At 39.1% G+C, this 21361-nt stretch overlaps 1 protein-coding gene and 1 pseudogene across 1 annotated transcript in view; both read left to right on the top strand.

The window, feature by feature from the left end:
• Window positions 1-21361, top strand: part of GOLM2 (golgi membrane protein 2) — a gene marked incomplete at its 5' end in the record, with an annotated part of 45675 nt that overhangs the window by 11545 nt on the left and 12769 nt on the right. Inside the window, 1 exon segment of the mRNA XM_006170750.3 lies at window positions 18988-19155. Within this exon segment, the coding sequence (XP_006170812.2) occupies window positions 18988-19155 (168 nt within the window).
• LOC102501433 (destrin-like) lies at window positions 10418-11446 on the top strand (annotated as a pseudogene).

The raw sequence follows: 21361 nt of genomic DNA, 5'->3' as shown, positions 1-21361 counted from the left end.
ATTAGGGAAAGATCTGCTATCACACTCTTCGGTGGTCATGGACTTTGTTTCCTCTGAGCAGCCTGAAAATTACGTCTTAAGATATTCCTGATTGGGCCAGGGCCCAAGAACCTTTTATAATCTGCTCTGCTTACTGATCTTCACTTAAGATTTTGACATGTTTAATGTCTTACTATCTACTTAGATTTTAAAACTATTAAGAAATCTTGTTTTTATTTTTAATCTAGCATCATTAGTTTTTTTTTTTAAAAAAACTACAGGTGGTATTTATCACAATAACTTACAGATACAAACTAATGATAAACTATAGTTTGATAGAAGATTATAAACATGTTGCACACCAGTCAGTTCCTTTTTTTAGACAACGTGCTCTTTTGATGACAGTTAAATGAACAGATACACACTATTGTGAACTATTTCAGGCAATAGAACAACTGGTTTTTATTTATTTTTCTCTTTTTTTTCTTTTTTATTATCATCATAATCTTCTTTATATTACATTGGATTACATATAACTTTACATTGTATTACATTGTTTTTTCAAAAGGGAATGCCATGCATGTCAGTCAGTACAGAGACATTAATCTCCCCACTTCAACATTCAATATCTTTTCTGTTTTCCCCAATCATTATTTTTATTATTCTAATTATTTTTATAAAACAGTCAATTGTTATTTCTCGTTTTGCTTGTAAAAATACTTTGCCCATCATGAAATACTTCTCAGACCAATCCAGTTGAGAATACTATACATGTCATCATCAACAGTTAATAACCCCTATCTGTTTCTCACTAACGTCCTGTCTCTCTATTGTTCACTTGCTATCTTTCTCTATCCTCTTCTCTTCACTTACCCCATTCCACACTGTCCTATTCTCATTAAGTACCTTCACTGTGTTTATGTCCTCCGAATTTTTGCTCTCTATTATAGAGTGCGGATAGTCGGTATATATTGAGTGGATACATACAATATCTTTCTTTCATAGCCTGGCTTACTTCACTCAGCAATAGATCCTCCATATCTGACCATTTTCTATCAAATTCCAGGGTCTTGTTATTTTTTATGGCTGAGTAGTATTCCATAGAGTATATATACCACACTTTTCCAATCCATTCATCAGTTTGTGGACATTTAGGTTGGTTCCATGTCTTGGCAATTGTGAATAATGCTGCAATAAACATGGATGTGCAAGCACTTTTCTGACTGAGCGTTCTCCTGTCTTTTGGGTAAATACCCAGAAGTGGGATTGCTGGATCAAATGGTAGTTCTATTTGTAGATCTTTGAGGAACCTCCATATTGTTCTCCACAGTGGTTGAACTAGTTTACATTCCCACCAACAGTGGAGGAGGGTTCCCTTTTCACCACATCCCCGCCAACACTTATCACTTTTTATATTCTTAATCTTTGCCATTCTGACAGGGGTTAGGTGGTATCTCATTGTGGTTTTTATCTGCATTTCCCTTATGATGAGGGATGTCGAGCATTTCCTCATATGCTTTTTGGCTGTTCGTATGTCTTCCTTAGAGAGACTTTTGTTCAGCTCACTTTCCCATCTTTTAATCGGGTTAATCATTTTTTTTCGCATAAGGCACTTGAGTTCCCTATGTATTCTCGTTATCAGTCCCTTGTCTGAGGCATATTTAACAAAAATATTTTCCCATTCTGAGGGTTGTCGGTTCACACTTGTTACTGTGTCCTTTGCTGTGCAGAAACTTCTTAGTCTAATATAGTCCCACTTGTCTATTTTAGGGATTATTGCCTGTGCTTTGGGAGTCTTATTTAAGAAGTCTTTGCCTACTCCAATGTCTCCCAGAGTTTCCCCAGCATTTTCCACAAGTAGTTTTATAGTTTGAGGCTTAAGGTTCAGATCTTTGATCCATTTTGAGTTTATTTTTGTTCATGGTGAAAGATGGGGGTTCAGTTTCATCTTTCTGCAGGTGAATACCCAGTTTTTCCAACACCATTTACTAAAGAGGTTTTCCTTTTCCCAGTGGATTGACTGATATCCTTTGTCAAAAATCAGTTGGCTGTAAGCTTTGGGGGTTATTTCTGGGATCTCTCTTCTATTCCATTGATCCACATGTCTGTTTTTATGCCAATACCAAGCTGTTTTGATGACCACAGCTTTATAGTATATCTTGGGATCAGGGAAGCATGATTTTCAAGCCACCATGTCTAGGACTTGAACCATGGTCAGCCATGTGGGAGTCCAGCAATGTAGCCACTATACCATCTGCTGGCCCCATCCTCTTACTTTTTAAAGACAGGGTCACACTGTGTTACCATCCTTCTGTCTCAGCCACCCAGGTGGGACTAGAGGTACGCACCCCAATGACTAGCTCGCTCTTTCTTTCTTTCTTTTCTTTCTTTTCTTTCTTTTCTTCCTTCCTTCCTTCCTTTCTTCCTTTCTTCCCCCCCGCCTTTTTTTAAGTTCCTTTTTACACAAAAGTTATTCACACCAAAGGTTTTAAATAAGGTAATATGTTGAATTTTGTTAAATGCCCTCTTAGAGGCAATGGCTCTGTGATTTTTGCTATCATTCTATTTACATGCAAAATGCATCATTAATATTCTTGTGTTTATTTAGGCCTTGTTTTCTAGAGGGTAAACATTATTTACTCATAATTGAAGTCTATTATTAATTTTTTAGTTTTGCCAGAGGGAACATGCACCTTCTAGAGAGAGGCAAAAGGAGGAAGGGGACGAAAGCACCCTATGAAGAATGGTGGTGCTACAATCCGTTTACCTCCATTTCTCCACCCTGTCAGGATATGGGCATGCATGCTCATGTACCTGGTGTGTTTCTATAGCTGCCACATCTAGGACCTGATGTGAGATCTGGCTGCCTTTATTCCCAGGCCCTGGAACTGGTCAAAATTTATTTATTAATTTTTAGTTTGTGTTATAGGGAGAGAGAGTAAGAAATCAACTCCCGGGAGTGGTGGCCAGGCCAGAATCCCTTTGCCTCCTTTCTCCTCTCAGGATTGTGGGCACTCACGCCCTGTACCTGGCGTTATTTTCTAGCCACCTTGTTTGGAACTCAAACTGCACAGCTGGCCACATGGAATCAGTGCCTTTACCTCCACACCACCTTATGGCTCCCCCAATTTTTAAATTTTATTTTATGCATTTATTTAGTAGAGGTTTTTGCTGTAGGGTGCATGTGCTTGCCAGAGAGAGACAGAAAGACAGACAGATAGACAGACAGACAAAGAGACAAAGACAGTGAGAGGAAAAGTGAGAAATCACCCTCCAGTGGTGATGGCCATGCTGCAACCCCTTCTCCTTTCTCCTCCTGCAATTTTGGGTGTTTGTGCACATGCTTGCTCACTCCTGTTGTGAGTTTAAGTCACCAGGTCCAAGACTCAAACCCGGTTGGCCATGTGGGAGTCCAGTGACATAACTGCTATGCAATCTGCTGGTCCCCCAAATTTACTTATTTGTTTGTTTATTTTTAATAGAGAGATTGCCACAGGGCATGTGCACTCTCCCAAGAGACAGAAAGAGACAAAGAGACAGAAAACGAGAAATCACCTCCCAAGAGGGATGGCCATGCCACAGTCCCTTCTCCTCCATTCTCTTCTCAGGATTTTGGGCATGCATACACACACACCCAGTGTGTATTTTAAGGCGCCAGGTCTGGGACTCGAATGGCGGTCGAATACATGGGAGTCCAGTGACGTAACTGTTAAATCATCTGCTGGTCTCCTGAATTTATTTTTTAAGTGAAGTTTTGCCTTATAATTTTCATCTTTGGTTTTATCCTTCTAAAATTTTTATATCAAAATTATTTGTCTCAAAATTTTCAATATAACAGAGTTATATGAAATAAAATTTTGAAGTACAAAGAACCAGCAGAGATTGTATATCCTTTGCTACTTTTCAGAGGATAGGTTAGTGCACTAGCAGCATCTATATTACTGTAATTATATTAAAATTATTTCAGGCCCTACCTTAAAATTAGACCTTATTTGGGACCAGCAGATGGCATAATGGTTACATCGCTGGACTCCCACATAGTCAACCATGGTTCTAGTCCTGGATCCAGCAGCTTAAAGTTCTCATGATACATTTTTTAAATATCTTTCATTTTTTTTATTCTAGGAAACTATTAAGCCATAATTTTAAAACCTGTTCCGTTATTGCATATTTGATAAAGCCCTTCCTCTTATCCATTCTAACTTGATAAAGTCAGCTGCTCTCTTTTAATACTACTTTCAGTCTGTCAGACATACGTTCATTAGTGTATATATGCCATATGATTCTGCAGTTAACTGTTTCGATAGCCGTCTTCTCTATTGAAGTGGCAATTTAATGAGGGCAAGAGCTGCGTCACACTCTTGTTTCCTCAGCCTAGCATGTACATAGTAAGCATTTGTTAAATATTTGTTAGTCTTTTTCCATCAGTTTTGGAATTTTGCATTTCTACACATGGTGATACAATCACAGTTTACTCATCATTAATTACATTAATATATCATTAGAATTTTTCCATTCCAGATTTCTTTCTTCCTAATATATTCATCCAAACTTCTGTTTTTTGAACGCGTGGTGGGTGAAACATTGTGCATTTATAACAATTATTCCTCTGTCATTTGGTAGTTTACCTTAACATTTCCAATGTTTTTTTGGGACCAGCAGTTAGCGTAATGGCTATGTCGCTGGACTCCCACGTAGTCGACCGCAGTTCGCATCCCAGACCTGGTGGCTTAAAACACTCCGGGCGCATGTGCGAGCGTGCCTAAGATCCAAGAGGAGAATGGAGGAGAAGGGATTGCGGCGTGGCCATCCTCCCTGGGGGATGATTTCTCGCTTTCTGTCTCTCTCTCTGTCTGGCGAGCACATGCGCCCTATAGCAAAAAAAATCCTGTCCAAAAAAAAAAAAAACCATTTCCAATGTTTTTTAACAATATTTTCCATTTTATTCTGCTTTTGGGGTTTTTTCCTCCTTTCATGCTAACCTTTTACTTAAGTGATTTTGTTCTTAATAAGAAGCTTTAAGGGTGTTTTTTTTCCTCTGTGGTTTTGATTATTAATTTTCCTACTCTGTATTCAGAATAGGTAAACAAGAACATTTGGAACACCAGATGAGGGAAAACCTGTTTGTTTATTAGGAAGATTAAGATTTATAAGAATGGCCAGACTTTCATTGAATTTGAAAAATCTGGGATCAGCAGTTAGCATAATGACTATGTCATTGGACTCCATGTGGTCAACTGCAGTTCGAGTCCCGGACCCAGCAGCTTAAACTCACACCAGGCACGTGTGCGTGCGTGCCCAAGATCCCAAGAGGAGAATGGAGGAGAAGAGATTGCAGTGTGGCCACCCCCCCTGGGGGGTGGTTTCTTGCTTTCTGTCTCTCTGTCTCTCTGCCTTTCTGGCAAGGGCACATGCCCTATAGCAAAAAACCTCTCCAAAAAAAAAGAAAAAAGAAAAATCTAATCTTGTGTTAGGTTACACCTATGTGTTTCCAAACTTTGTTAACTAACAAAGATAACTTTTTGCAGAGTCTGAACACTGATAACCCATGGCCATATCTGGCTGACGTATGAGTTTCATTTGGTCCACACAGTGATTTTTTTAAAAAAATCTGAAATAGTTGCCAATATTAAAAAAGTAAGATATTTTACATCAAGTTCCCAGTACCTAAATTCTGTTAAACAAGAATATTTGACACAATTGCTATAATTGATTGTGTGTTTCTGTTAAAATGTGCAGTTTTCTTACAAACTTATTCTGGCATTATACATCCATTTATGTCACTTGTCTGATGCCTGTAGGTATTGGGGCTTGTCATGCCTTTCTATAGCATGATAATGTAAAGGAGAAACCTTGTAGATGAACAAGGGCAGAGTCTTAACCATTTGGCACCCATGGCAGTATAGAAAAGTACGTGAGGTCAGGTCTGTGTCTTACGATTTTATTTTTTCTAGCTTACTTAATTGTGAGAATACAGTTTATAGGGACCAGCGAGTGGTATGATGGTTAAGGTGCTGGACTGCCACATGACCAACTATGGTTTGAGTCCCAGACCTAGAGGCTTGCTTTCTCATTATCTCTCTCTCTTCTCTCTCTCCATTTCTCTCTCTTTACTCTCTGTCTCTCTCTGGTAAGCACATGTGCCCTATAGCAAATTTAAATAATAATAAAATTAAATAATTCTTTTAAAAAAGAATACAGTATAAGGCGCTGGCAAAGGATATGGTACTTATGGGCTCTGGACTCCCACATGGCTGACCACGGTTCAAGTCCCAGACCTGGTGACTTCTTTTCTCACTTTCCATCTCTGATTTTCTTGGTCTTTCTCTGGTCAAGTTGGAAAATAATAACAAATAAATTTAAAATTTTAATCTTAAAAAAATTATTTAGGGACTAGCAATTGGCATAATGGCTATGTCGCTGTACTCTCCCACGTAGTCGACCATGGTTCTGGTCCTGGACCCGGTGCCTTAAACTCACGCCGGGCACGTGTGCGTGTGTGCCCAAGATCCCAAGAGGAGAATGGAGAAGAAGGGATTGCAGCATGGTCATCCCCTCTGGGGGGGGATTTCTCGCCTTATGTTTCTCTGTACTGTCTCTTCCTGGTAAGCGCACGTACCCTATAACAAAAACCTCTCCAAGAAAAAAAAAGGGGGGGGGAATTATTTAAAGAAAAAAAGAATACATTATGTAATACATGTAACATGAAAAATATATATTAATGAACTGTTTATGTTATTAGTAGAGTTTTTAGTGGACAGGTGGCTATTAGTTTTTAGGGAATCAAAGGCTATATGTGGATTTTCAACTGCTGGGAGAGTTAGTACCTAACTACCCTCCACTCGTTCAAGTATCAGCTGTGTATATACAATGGGATGCTATTAAATCTTCAAAAGGAAAGGAATTCTGTAAATGGATTAACTTTGAAGACATTTTGGTAAATGAAATAAGCAAAAAATAAGTATTTATCCCAGAGAATAAATACTGTAGGATTCCCTTACCTGAAGTACCTAGAATAGTCAAATTCATAAAGACAGAAAGTAGAATGTTGGTTGCAAGAGTCCAGGTGGGGGAGAGGATGTTATTATTTAATGTATGTAGTTACAGTTTGAAAAGACGAAAGAGTTCTGAAAATGGTGGTTACACAATTATGCGAGTGTACTTAATTCAACTGAACTGTGGCTTCAAAAACAAACAGCACAACCCAAAATCCCAAGAGGAGCATAGAGGAGAAGGAATTACAGTGTGACCATCCCCCTGGGGGGTGAATTCTCCTTCTCCTTCTTCCTCTGTCTGTCTCCCAGAAGCAAACAATCCCTATAATCAAGAAAAATAATAATAAAAAGGAATGGTTAAGGTGGTAAATTTTATGTAATGTATATTTTATCACAAGTTAAAATATATTCCTTGATGAAACTAATTAAAAGAAGGCTTATGTCAAGTATTAATATGTATTTCCAAACAAAGAGGCATGTACATTAGAATGTTCATTGTTTGTTTTATTATAAATTGGAAACCACTTACATTTTCATCAGTATGAAAATGAATAAATCATTATATATATATTTATATATATACACACACACACCAGTATATATACCATAAATACAATGGAGTCATAAAAGGGGTTAAAATAAGTGAACAAAGCCACTTTTATCAACATGCTAAAATCTAAAAACCAATATGGTGAGAATAAAGCAAATATAGGTGTAGATACATTATGATGCCGTGTTGGAAGTATCAGGGCCACTCTGACATGATGATTCACAGAAAGGACTCATAAGACTCAGAAAAACCATTATGTTCATAGTTATAGTTTAATACAGTTAAAGAAAACAGATAAAATCAGCCAAGGGAAACAGCATGTGACATGAGGTCCAGGAGTAAGCAGGCACAAGTTTCTAGGTGTCTCATCCCAGTGGCATTATCTGGGGATGTACTTAATTCTCTAAGCAGTGATGTTTGACCATGCGTGTGAGGTGTTATCAACAAGGGAAGCTCACTTTGTTCTTGGTATCCAGGGTTATTACTGGGGAGGGAAGGGGTACAGGCATGTGTGTCTGCATGACTGAACTCAGCTACTCATCCTTCTGCCCTCTTCCAACTCCCTAGAAAAGCAAGTATTCACCATAAATCACTTTGTTAAAATAAACTTACCTGTCCAGACCAGTATGTCATGACCCAAAGCCTTAGGCATACATAAGAAAGCTTATCAACCAGAATATTTCAAGGTCTCAAAGATTGTCTCCCAGGATCCTTCTGAGGGACAGTACTGTAGACAGCATTGGGGTGCATAGGATTTGAGCAACTTAACCATGTTAACTCATACATGTCTGCCTAGATACAATAGATATAAAGTTTAAGGACCTATGAATCTATTGATCTATAACTTATTCATAAATACATAAACCTTCATGGAGGTTTTTGTTTGTTTTTAATTTGCTAGAAGGTGTGTGTACATGCCAGAGAGAGGGAGAGAGGGAGAAAACACTCCCCTCCTCACATGGGGCATAGTCATGATGCAATCCCTTCTCCATTTCTACATTGTGTGGGGATTGAGGGCGCGCATTGCACTGGTGTCTGGCTTGTTTTTCAAGCTTCTCTTTGAACCATGGCCAGACATGTGGGATCCGGCTCTCTTCACTGATAGACCATGGAGTTGGCCGTTCATGGAGGTTTATATATTCATAAAAACTCTATTCATAAACACCCTATTTAACATAAAGTTTATCTTTGTGGTGAGAGAGGAATGCTAGAGAAAAGGAGCCAGAAAACTTTAATTGTATATGTAATGTTTTACTTTTTTTTAAAGTTCTGAAACAAATGTGGCCCACAAATGTAAAAATTTTACAAAGCTCTGAGTGATGACGACATGGCTGTTCCATATTATTCTCCACACTTCTCTGTATAACGGGTCTTTAAAAAGTTCATGGAAAATGTTTACTACAAAGAAAAAAATCGTGAATTTCAAATTGTTTCGCACCAAAATAAACTAGTTCTTTAATTACATTTTTCAATGATCATTTTGAAGTCCTCTCCTATATCTGAAGATATTTAATAAAAAAAAGAAAAATCTGATAAACTCTTAAAAACCTAAATTACAATGCTAAATTAAAAAGAAAAGTCATAGGACCAGCAGATGGCATAATGGCCATGTTGCTTGACTCTCATGTAGTCAACCGCATCCTGGACCTGGTGGCTTAAACTCACGCCGGATGTGTGTGCATATGTACCCAAGATCCCGAGAAGAGAATGGAGGAGAAGGGATTGTGACATGGCCATCCCCCCTGAGGGGTGATTTCTCACTCTCTGTCTGTCTATCTCTGTCTTTCTGGCAAGCACACACGCCCTACAGCAAAAACCTCCGAAAGAAAGGAAAGGAAAGGAAAGGAAAGGAAAGGAAAGGAAGAAGAAAGGTCTTGAGGCCCAGTTACAGGTGGCAGTGTACTGATCTGCATTGCTGGAAGATATATGGCCCACCACAGGTTTGTATCCTGAGCTCACCAGTAGCATGCCAGGTGCCCACAACATGCTCCAGATTCTGACTAGCTATAGGGTTGAGAGAAGGTGATTGTGGCAGGATGAGATCCTGTTGAGGGTGTCGGTCTCTCTGTCTGTCTCTCAAGAAATAAAATTTTTAAAAAACTTTTGTAAAATGTTGAAAAAATGGTTTGCATTATTCTTAAATATGACATTTTGTTTTGAGGTGAGTTTTTTTTTCTTGGTATCAATCAAGTTTGTCGTGTAAGAATGTGCTCATCAGTTTTTCTGAATGTTAAAAACTGAATATTGATATTGAAGTGGAGTGTCTGGATATTTAATTACATGAGACTAATATAGTTGTTATATATTTTTAATGTATATCTGGTTTCACTTTAAAAATTAGCCAGTTCCCTCCCATTTTCATCCTATACTGGCGCTGAGTCTGATAGATAGGTCTGGTAGGGAACAAGGAGAGGCAAAGAAACCTTGAAGCAAATCAAATTCTCTTCTCTTCTCCCTTCTTCCCATTGTCTCAGTCTTAACAACAACAGCAACAAAATAACAAAAGAATGGCCTGTAGATTATATAAAAAAGGAGGAAGAATAGTTGGAACTCCTGGCCTTTGCAATGGGTTTAGGTTACTGTGGTTTGGATGCTTATAGCCATAACGCCTAGCTGTCATGCTTCTTCATTTTCTTGATTTTTCTTTACCTTCTGTAAATCCGATCAATCAACAGATTCCTTCCTGTGCCGATTACATGCTGGCCCTAAACCCTGACATACAAAGTATGGTCTTTTTGCCCCAATATATTCCCGATGATAATATCAAAGTTAGCATTTCAAAAGCCGGGTTCTGTGCTAGGTCTCTCGCTTGCTTCTGTGGGGGAGTATGCTCTCGCAGACTCGGCAAAGGTCAGTTCCCTCCCTTGCGTCCCTACCACAGGCACCTCCGAAGATGGCCTCAGAAGTGCAAGTTGCTGATGAAGTATGTCATATTTTTTATGATATAAAAGTTAGGAAATGAGGACCAGCAATTGGCGTAATATCTATGTTGCTGGACTCCCATGCAGTTGACCATGGTTCGAATCCCAGACCCGGTGGCTTAAACTCATGCTGGGCACGTGTGCGTGCGTGCCCAAGATCCTGAGAGGAGAAGGGATTGTGGCATGGCCATTCCCCCTGGGGGGTGATTTCTATCTCTCTGTCTCGCTCTGTCTTTCTGGTGAGCACATGTGCCCTGTAGCAAAAGACTCTAAAAAAAAAGTTTAAAAAAAGCAAAATCAACATATAAAAATCTATAGCATTTCTATACATGAACACCAAGCAGACTGGGATAGAACTGAAAGTAATTCCACTTACTTTAATCACAAAAAGTATCAGATACCTAGGAATAAATTTAACCAAATAACTCAAAGACATCCACAAGGAAACTACGTGGGAGTCCAGCGACATAGCCATTACGCTAACTGCTAGTTCCCTCGCTCTTTTTGATGAGTGCTCACGCCCTATAGCAAAAACCTCTCCCAAAGAAAGAAAGAAAGAAAGAAAGCTAAATGCTTCACACCAGAAGAAATCAAGAAAAGAAAGACGGCTGTCATTTCTTGTCTCAGTGCAGATAAAATGTATCATTGTAGAAGGCAGCAAAGAAATCTTGGTTGGAGATGTTGGTGTAGCCATAACCAATCCATTCAAACATTTTGTGGGAATGCTTTGTGAAAAAGATTGCCACTGTGCTTTGTATGATGCAAGCTTTGAGACCAAAGAATCCAGAAAAGAAAAGTTGATATGTTTTTTGTGGGCACCAGAACTAGCACCTCTGAAAAGTAAAATGATCTATGAGAGCTCTAGGGATGCAATCAAAAAGAAATTTCAAGGCATAAAACATGAATGTCAAGCAGATGGGCCGTAAGACCTCAATCGGGCTTGTATTGCTGAAGATCTAGGTAGATCCCTTATTGTAGCTTTTGAAGGATGCCCTGTGTAGCTCCATCATTCAGTGTCACAAATTGAAACCTTCTGTCTTTAAAGTTATCTTCTTGCTATATAAATGAAGCAAATATTATTTAGGCCAGGGTCTCACGGAGGGAAACTGTCTTGTCCTCTTTTAGAGTTAGCTACATATTCTATAAACACATGCCCTAAATAAATCTGAAGTCTAAATTTTTATTGGTGTGAAATTAAATTCTTATTGGATAAATGCCTGTTTTGATGTGTTAACTTACACAGATTTCTGTTAAGCTCGGGATTTTTAATCAGTTCACAACACAGTACAAGGCCATGTGCAGAAATTACTACATCTTTGTTAACCTCTGCAGTTACTTTCTTTCTTTTGCTTAAGAGAATTGGTCATAATCTGGTTTTAACTTTGGCCCAAATTCTTTATTCCTCCTTGAGCTAAACATCGTAATGGAATACATTTTCCTTGTATGTATGCAACACTAACAACAGTAAGATTAAGTGAGGCGGTCTTGCAATTCCACTAACGGAGTAATGGAGACTGCCCCCACACTGTGGCCACTTGTAGTCCACACTAATCTTGCAAAAAGCCCTATTTAGAACACATTATTGGCACATGGGAAGCAGCCCCTGCACTTGCGCTTGCTAGTTGGAGACCGTTCTGAGAGAGTCGCTTTGCATCTTGGGAATCATGGTGTGTCCTCAGGAGAATGTGCAGTGTCTTTTAATGACTAATTTAATATAAATTAGGGCACCATTGTAATCTGCTTTGCTAATGAACATGATACGTCAGTGTAAAGACAAACTAGAACACCGGATATCTTTGGCTGTGTCTCCTTCAGAAGTTTGCTGCTTCTGGTACAATAAGGTATGGAATAATACTGAGTGTACGTTAACCCTGGGACCTGGAGAATGTAACTTCCTAGAGCATACACATGTTATCTACTGAACATGGAATGGGAACCAGGTACCAGGGAGGACAATTGCAAGGAGCCACTACCCAGTGACACTTGGATGTGATTGTCATTAACATCACAGGTGCTAACACTTATAACAATGCAAAGACGCACAAAGAGTTGAAGTTAGAAGTAGCAGTATTGGCCCGCAAGCATGGTGAACATCCCTAAAACCCGCCGGACCTTCTGTAAGAAGTGTGGCAAGCACCAGCCTCCTAAAGTGACAGTACAAAAAGGGCAAGGACTCTCCGTATGCTCAGGGAAAGCGGTGTTATGATAGGAAGCAGAGTGGTTGTGGACAGACGAAGCCTATTTTCCGGAAAAAGGCAAAAACTACAAAGAAGATTGTGCCGAGGCTCAAATGTGCTGAGCCCAACTGCAGGTCTAGAACGCTGGCTAGGAAGCGATGTAAGCATTTTTAACTGGGAGGAGGTAAGAGAAAGGGTCACGTGATCCAGTTCTCAGCCTCATCTTTTCTATTATGAAGGTGGCAAAATCCTGAGGTGAATGTTCACCTCATTTGATTACAGTTCGTCTGTTTGTAAGGGAATAAAGTAATCAATAAAATTCCTCTTTTGGGGAAATTTGATTTCATGGGGGGAAAAAGTAAAGTAGCAGTACTGGCTTTATGTAATAAAGGAACCATTTTTAACTTAAAATTTTTTTAAAAGCCAGTCAGGGTCTGGCCTTGTGATCTACTGGTTAAGGGAGTTGGATAGCACATGGGATATCATATGGTTCGAATCTCAGCCCCAGCAGCTTGAAAAACATGCTGGGCATGTGTACATGTGTGCCCCAAATCCTGACAGGATGGAGCAATGGAAGAGAAGGGACTGTGGCATGACGACGCTCCACAGGGGTGCTTTCTCCTTCTCTCTCTGCCTCTCTGTTTCTTTCTGAACAGAGCATGTACCCTCTGGCAGAATTTTTGCTTTTTAAGTAGAGATTTTTGCTATTGGGTGTGTGTGCTCACTGGAGAGAGAGAGGGAGAGACAGAAAGCAAGAAATCACTCACCAGGGGGATGGACAGACCACAGTCCCTTTTCCTCCATTTTGGGCAAGCATACACATGTGCCCCGTGTGGGTTTCAAGCCACTAGGTCCGGGACTCAAACCTTAGTCAACCATGTGGGAGTCTAGCATCTTAGCTACTACGCCACCCACTGCCCCCCTCTGGCAGGTTGGAAAAAACAAAAAGCCTGTCAGTAGTTTCTCCACAAAATGTTTTGGAAAGTCTGTGGTAAAATTTTTGTCACAATGTGCACACCTCTCCCCCACCATCCCAGGGTGTTCTTGCATCTCAACAGATGATAAACCATCACAGGTAATAGATCTCCAGGATACTGTTCTCAGGGAGCTTAACAGAAAACGTGACTGCTGCATATTGCCTCCTACAGAAAATCAAACTCAGTCGATCAAATGGAAACCACCTGTAGTAACTGTCTCTCCATGTTCAGATGTCACTTTCTAGGTTTTTGTGCTGTAGCACACATAATATTACTTTCTAATTATTTATGTGTCTGCCTTACTATATTGAGTTATATAAGTTGGAGATGCTAAACTTATTTTTGTATCACAGTGCCTTATGCAATACCTGTCAGATATATCAATGAATGTTTGTTGGATAGATGAAGTGCATTGTAGACACTTTTATGAACTTTGTCATTTGATTCAATGGCTTTAAGATGGCTATAGGAGGCCTTTTAAAATCTCTAACCTTAAAGGTCTTCCGTAATTATCCCTAATTTGCGCAAACATCTTTCTACTTTCTAATATAATCCAATATAATCTCTTTACTATTTCCTGAATACCGTCTTTTTTTTTTTTTTTAAGTTTACTATAGGGCACACATGCTCACCAGAGAGAAAGGAAGAGAGGGAAAAGTAAGAAATAATTCCTCAGAATGGATGGCCACACCATAGACCCTTCTCTTCCATTCTTCTCTTGGGATTTTGGGTACACATGCACATATGCCTGACATGTTTTTCAAGCCACCAGGTCCAGGACTTGAACCACACAGTTGGACATGTGGGATCTAGCCACCCTTAACTTCCACTCTACCTGCTGGCCCCTACCCATCTTCATTCTTACCTGTTCTTTGAATGCTTCTTTCCTTCCTTCTGTCATAGTCTAATTTGTCTCATTTTTTGTTTGTTTGCTTTTTAGAATTTTCCCATAGGATATATGTGCTCACCGAAGAGAGACAGATAGAGGCAGAGAGAGGGAAAATGAAAAATAACCTCCCACATGGGGGATGGCTATGCTGCAATCCCTTCTCATTCATTCTCCTTTTGGAATTTTGTGCACACATGCACACACACCTGGCATGTTCTTTACTTTTTGTTTTTTAGAGGTTTTTGCTATACGGCGCGTGCGCTCACCAGACAGACAGAGAGAGAGACAGAGAGACAGAACGCGAGAAATCATCCCCTAGGGGGGATGGCCACGCCGCAATCCCTTCTTCTCCATTCTCTTCTCGGGATCTTGGGCACGCACGCACACGTGCCCAGCGTGAGTTTTAAGCCACCAGGTCCGGGACGTGAACTGCGGTCAACTACTTGGGAGTCCAGCGACATAGCCATTACGCTAACTGCTGGTCCCTCACCTGGCGTGTTCTTCAAGCCGCCAGGTCCAGGACTTGAACCACAGGGTCAACCATGTGAGATCCAGTGCCCTAACCACCACAACCCCTGCTGGCCCTAATTTGACTTTTTGAAACCTTTCTAACTAGCCTATATTGATATGTTACCTGATACCTGTATGATTTAGTAGTCTGTTGTATTGACCAGCATCATGCATTTTTATCTTTACTGTTGTATTTCATGTATTTAATGTCGAGTTTGTCTCATCTCAATTTGACTAGTAACTTGGTGCAGCTGACTCTGTTTCACTCCTCTCTTGTCATCTGTGAGAGTGGTAGAGACTTAATATTAAGGATTAGCTCTTTCTCCAAACACGACAATTTTGTATTTATCATTATAACAGCACAGTTTACTATTTAACAAAGGATAGTTATGTGGGCATCCATTCTTTTTTTTGAGAGATTTTTGCTATAAGGTGCATGTGCTCACCAGGAAGATGGAGAGACAGAAAGTGAGAAGTCACCCCCCCGGGGGGGGATGGCCACACTGTAATCCCTTCCCCTCCATTCTTTTCTTGGGATCTTGGGCACACATGCACACATGCCCTACATGAGTTTAAGCCACCGGGTCCAGGACTCAAACCGCAGTTAACTACATGGGAGTCCAGCGACATAGCCATTATGCCAACTGCTAGTCCCCATGGGCATCCATTCTTTTTTTTAATTTTTTTAGAAGTTTTTGTTATAGGGTGCATGCACTCGCCAGAAAAACAGAGACAGACAGAAAGCGAGAAATCCCCCCCCAGGGGGGATGGTCATGCCGTAATCCCTTCTCCTCCATTCTCTCGGGATCTTGGGCACGCACGCACACACGCCCGGTGTGAGTTTTAAGCCACTGGGTCCGGGACACGAACCGCGGTCGACTACTTGGGAGTCCAGCGACATAGCCATTACGCTAACTGCTGGTTCCCGGCATCCATTCTTAATTAAGAATGTCATTTCTTTACCTACCATGTCTGATAATACTGGAAAATTAACTATACCTTGCAATAATTCATCTTAACCTAGTTTTTTTTTTTTTTTTGGAGAGGTTTTTGCTATAGGGTGCGTGCGCTCACCAGAGAGAGACATAGAGACAGAAAGCGAGAAATCATCCCCCAGAGGGGATGGTCATGCCGCAATCCCTTCTCCTCCATTCTCCTCTCAGGCTCTTGGGCACGCACGCACACATGCCCGGTGTGAGTTTTAAGCCACTGGGTCCGGGACACGAACCGCGGTCGACTACTTGGGAGTCCAGCGACATAGCCATTACGCTAACTGCTGGTTCCCTCTAGTGTTTTTTTTTTTTTTTTAACTCTTCTGTATTTCATAACTGATAAAACATGAAAAACTGTTTTTGGAGGAAATAGTGTACTTTGAAAAACTCACTGGTAACTACCATATTTAAATATTTTTATGTTTCCAATAGCATTTTCATAAAGATGATTTAGCTGCATCAACTGTTTTGTCTAAAAGTAAATATTGCATATTGAGGAAAAGGAAGCATGAATTTCTCTAAATCTCCATTTTTCCTGCTTACATTGGTTTCATTTATTTCATCATTAAAAAAGATAATAAAAGCCACCAAAACATTTGTTTTAGGGCTGGTCCTATAGTACAGTGATTAAGTGCTTTGCATAGAAAGCCGGGTCTCCTGTGGCTGACTGCAATCTGAACACATTAATACACATGTGCGTGAAAAACCAAAATCCTGATGGGATGGAGAAAATGAAAGAAAAAGGGATTAGGTCTGACCATACCCCATTGAGGTGCTTTCTCCCTCTCTTTGTGTCTCTCACTCTCTCTAGCAAATACATGTACCCTCTAGCAATAAAAGAAAGAAAAAAAAAGAAACAAGAATGTTTTTTGTTTTATATTACAGTAATTAGGAGTCATTGTTTTTCTTATAAATAGCCTTGCCTATTCTTCTCTTGTTACTGCTTTTCTTCCAGCTCTTGTATATGCATTCTTTTCTCTAACTCTAGTTGATAAATTTTTCCATTTGTTTATTATACATACCCCAACCTTATTCTAGAATAGATTTATGATTAATGCATGTTCTTATTGGCTCCAGGTACTTCAGTATTCTATTGTTACCATACTGCCTTTAAAGGCCTATGCAAATGTGATTTATTCTTTATTTCCTTGATTGACTTTTAAAAAGTTTATTGATTTCTTCCATAGAGAGGAAAAGAAACAGAGAGATAGATAGGCACCCTCAACTGAGTCTTTACACTGTGATCCACCCCCTCCAGTCATGGCCAGGTAGGATCATGGGCACATGCATGTTCTTAGTGTGTTTAGGGAGGTCATAGAGACTCCAATCTAGGACCTTTCTCTTTTGATGTAGCTACATTACCGTTGCACCACTGCCTGGCCCCATGCCAACATACTTCCCCTTGTTAAGTAATAATCAGGGGCCAGCTGGTGGTATAGTGGTAACACAACTGGACCCACATGGGAAAAGTCCTGGGTTCACGTCCTGTGGTTCACATCTTGGGAACTGTCTGAGCATAGAGGGTATGCTCATATGCCTGTGATCTGGGCTGACCAAGACTGGAGGTAATCACAGTGTAAGGATGTGTTGGGGATGCCTGTCTGTCTGTTACTCTGTCTCTTTCTCTCTCATGGAAGAAATCAATAAATAAACAAAAAATATCAGTTGATAATGTGGTGAACTACCTGTAGAATTGAGCAGTATTGCCATAATTCTTTACATCTGTACTGAACTGTTCTTCCTAAGCAAATGACGCTGTTAATTTTTGTCTTGTCTTATTGCATTGTACAATTTTTAATTTACTGCAAAAATTCTAAACCTAACACAGAAACTTGTAAAATGTTTAAATCTTAAATTCTTACATCATAAGTTAGTTTCACTTGTACTTTAAGGATTAGAATACGATTTACTTTTGTGCTAGTTAAATTTAACATCAAAGGCTGGCAGGTGGCGTGCTGGTTAAGGGCGCTGGACTCCCACTCGCCCAACCACAGTTGGAGTCCTGGACCTGGTGGCTTGCTTTCTCACTTTCCTTCTCTCTCTCTCTCTCTCACTCTGTCCCTCTCTGGTCAAATTTAAAAATAAATAAACTTAAATAAAAATAATTCTTTAAAAATAAATAAGTTTAACATCAAAGTAGAATTTTATTTGCATTTGTGAGTCAGATCTTAGTGTGCCTAATATTTTTAATATCTAGGTGCTGAATAGTTTTCCACAGTAGATGTCATGTCTATTGTTCTTCTTGATTTTTAGTTGTTACAAATATGTACATTATCATGGTCTCAAGTAGGTCAACTTTCTCAAGCTTCCATTGAGGTTTTTATGAATTTGACCTAGAAACTGGCAACAGATAACTAGAATTATTTGGGATATTTCTCAAAATACATACTGCTAGGAAATATCCCTAGTAGGGCCATTCTAATAACTTACTCTCTTTGCCCCTCCCTCCTTACAAATCCATGGCTGTTGTGTAGCACTATTACTGAAGGAATTCCAGAGAGCCCTTAGATGTCTGAGTAGCAAAAAAGAAATTTGCCTGCATAGTACTCATTTTTTTTAAGTTTGCAAAATTATTCATAGAAAATGTTATTTCCTAAAGCAATAATAACTTCAGATTTCAAATATATATTGTCTAGTAATAAAATGATTTGTTTTTCTCCTGAAGTGTTAAAATGGACAAATATTTCTATTAATAGTAGAAAAGTTGATAGTTATTAAGGAAAAGACAGTCAGTCCTGAAAATGATGACTGTTTCTTTAAGAAAACATTGAATTCTTAATAGCAAGTACTAAAATTAACACACATTCTTCAATAAAAGTTATTTTGAGAGTCTTTGCTCTTATTTTGTCTCAGATAACCATCACGAAATGTAACTTTTTTTTTTAACCAGTACCCTGAAAGTTACCAGTTTTCACTTGTCTACTCTGGTCTGCCTTCAGTATAGGTCCCTTCTTTTCTTCTCTTTACTCTCGAATTAATCCTCTACCTACTTCACAGGCCGATTCTTTGATGAGAATGAATCCCCTGTTGATCCGCAACATGGCTCTAAACTGGCGGATTATAATGGGGATGATGGTAACGTAGGTGAGTATGAGGCAGACAAGCAGGCTGAGCTGGCTTACAATGAGGAAGAAGATGGTGATGGTGGAGAGGAAGACGTCCAAGGTGAGCGTGGGCCTGGCATCCATGCTGTGACTGTGAAACCCACCTCTAAGTTTTTTGGTTGAATTTGTGTAAAATATTCCCCATTTACTAGTAGTAGTACAATCTTACTACAAAAGTTTTGTGCCATTTTTCAGTTTTGTTTCGAAAACTATTTTATGATAGTAATGTAGATTTTTTTCCCCATTTTTAATTAGCATCTTATGTGAACTATCGATGTAGTTACAGTTTCGAAACTCAGTATCACGGGACCAGCAGTTAGCGTAACGGCTATGTTGCTGGGCTCCCATGTGGTCAACCGCAGTTTGCATCCCAGACCGGGTGGCTTGAAACTCACGCCGGGCACGTGTGTGTGCATGCCCAAGATCCCGAGAGGAGAACGGAGGAGAAGGGATTGCGGCGTGGCCATCCCCTCTGGGGGGGTGATTTCTCGCTTTCTGTCTCTCTGTTTCTCTCTGTCTGTCTGGTGAGTGCACGCGCCCTATAGCAAAAACAAACAAACAAACAAACAAAAAGAAACAACTCTCCAAAAAAAGGAAGAAACTCAGTATCTTTAGAAATTTTAGCAATTTTTAAATTGCATAAAATGACTCTAGATTTTACCTGAGACAAATGCTCCCAGAAAATAATTCTTTTCCAACTTCTTATCTCAAAGCATTTCATTATTCTAGGTATAGATATTACCCAGGCAGCTTTTTTTTGTTGTAAATAAGACCACAAAGGGAATGATCTGAAGATAAAATTATTTCAACACTGATATGGCATAGGAAGGCTATATCTTTTTTTCTGAGGCTTAATATTTCTACTTAACAGTTTGTGAAGATTTATCTGCTTTATGTTTAATACACAGATTCAACATAATTTTTATTAACTGTGTTACTTCTGAGCTTTTAACTCAATAAAAGTTCAGAATCTACCTGTGTGCATGCAGCCCTACCCATGCATGCATCTCAGAGTATGTTGCGTTCATTTGAAGTGTTTAGGCTTGTTTTCTGCCTGCTTAAATTGTTTAGTAGCACTTGTGGAATTTTTCTCTTTTCTATAAAAGCTGATTATGACCTTAGTGTTTGATGTATTCATTTTTATAATATGATGCATGAAACTTTAAAAAAGTAACTAATTTTTATTCTTCTTTAGCTCTTTTTAAAGTAATTTAGCTTTTAGGTTATGATATGATCGTTTATGTAAAATTCTGAAGAAAATACATTTGTCTTAGTATATTATTTCATTAGTAAAAAAGGGAAACTGGAGGCTCTGACTTACACATATGAATTGTTTTGATAGTACCTTCTAAGGTTTTTTTTGTTTGTTTATTTTAGGTTTTTGCCTTGGGGTGTGTGTGCTTGCTGGAGAGAGACTGAATCAGTGAGAGGGAAAGTGTGATACCACCCCCCAGGGAGTATGGCCATGCCCTATCACTTCTTTTCCATTCTTCTCAGATTTGGGGCATGCGTGCACATGTGCCCTGCATGATTTTCAAGCCACCAGGTCTGCAACTTGAACCACAGTTGGCCATGTGGGAGGCCAGCCTTAACTTCCACACCACCTGGTGTCCCCATACTACATTCTAGTTTTAGAAATAGTTATTGGAGATCGTAAAGAGAGAGATCAATAAGTGCTAACAGCTGATATGGATATATTAATGATAATTTCTCAAACATTTTGGCAATATTGAATAAATTATGCTTACTTTGTAACTTCATACTTTTTCATATATTTTATCATTTTTTCATTGCTTTTGTGATTTGTTTGAATTATATTTATTTTCAATTTATTTATAATGTCTTAAGGCTTTTTCATGCATGTATATCATATCATGAATTAGACTGTAAGCTCTTGAAGGGCAGGAATTTGCTTTTCTTTTGCCTTATATTTTGTTGTATCCTTTTCTGTCTTAATACTCACCCCTCATAATACTTCGCATACAGGGCTGTCAATAAATGTCATTAACTGATAATCTTATGCTTTTCTTATTGAGCATTTGTTCTTGTAATGGTGACTGGAGTAACAAGTTTGGTTTATACTTTAAATAGACTCTAGTTGTTTTCTTAAGGGCTTCTGCCATCTCATTGGGTAATTTTAAAGTTTCTGTCAGCAATGAACTTACTGACAATCATTTCTTATATTTTTTACAATATCTTAAAGTTGATGACTTTTATCACAAAATTTCAGTTTAATATTTTTTCAGTTTTTATCAACAGTAGATACT

This window comes from Tupaia chinensis, unplaced genomic scaffold (genome assembly GCF_000334495.1).
Source record: "Tupaia chinensis unplaced genomic scaffold, TupChi_1.0 Scaffold148874_1, whole genome shotgun sequence".
NCBI classification, from domain to species: domain Eukaryota; kingdom Metazoa; phylum Chordata; class Mammalia; order Scandentia; family Tupaiidae; genus Tupaia; species Tupaia belangeri.
This window is presented reverse-complemented; position numbering and strand designations above follow the sequence as displayed.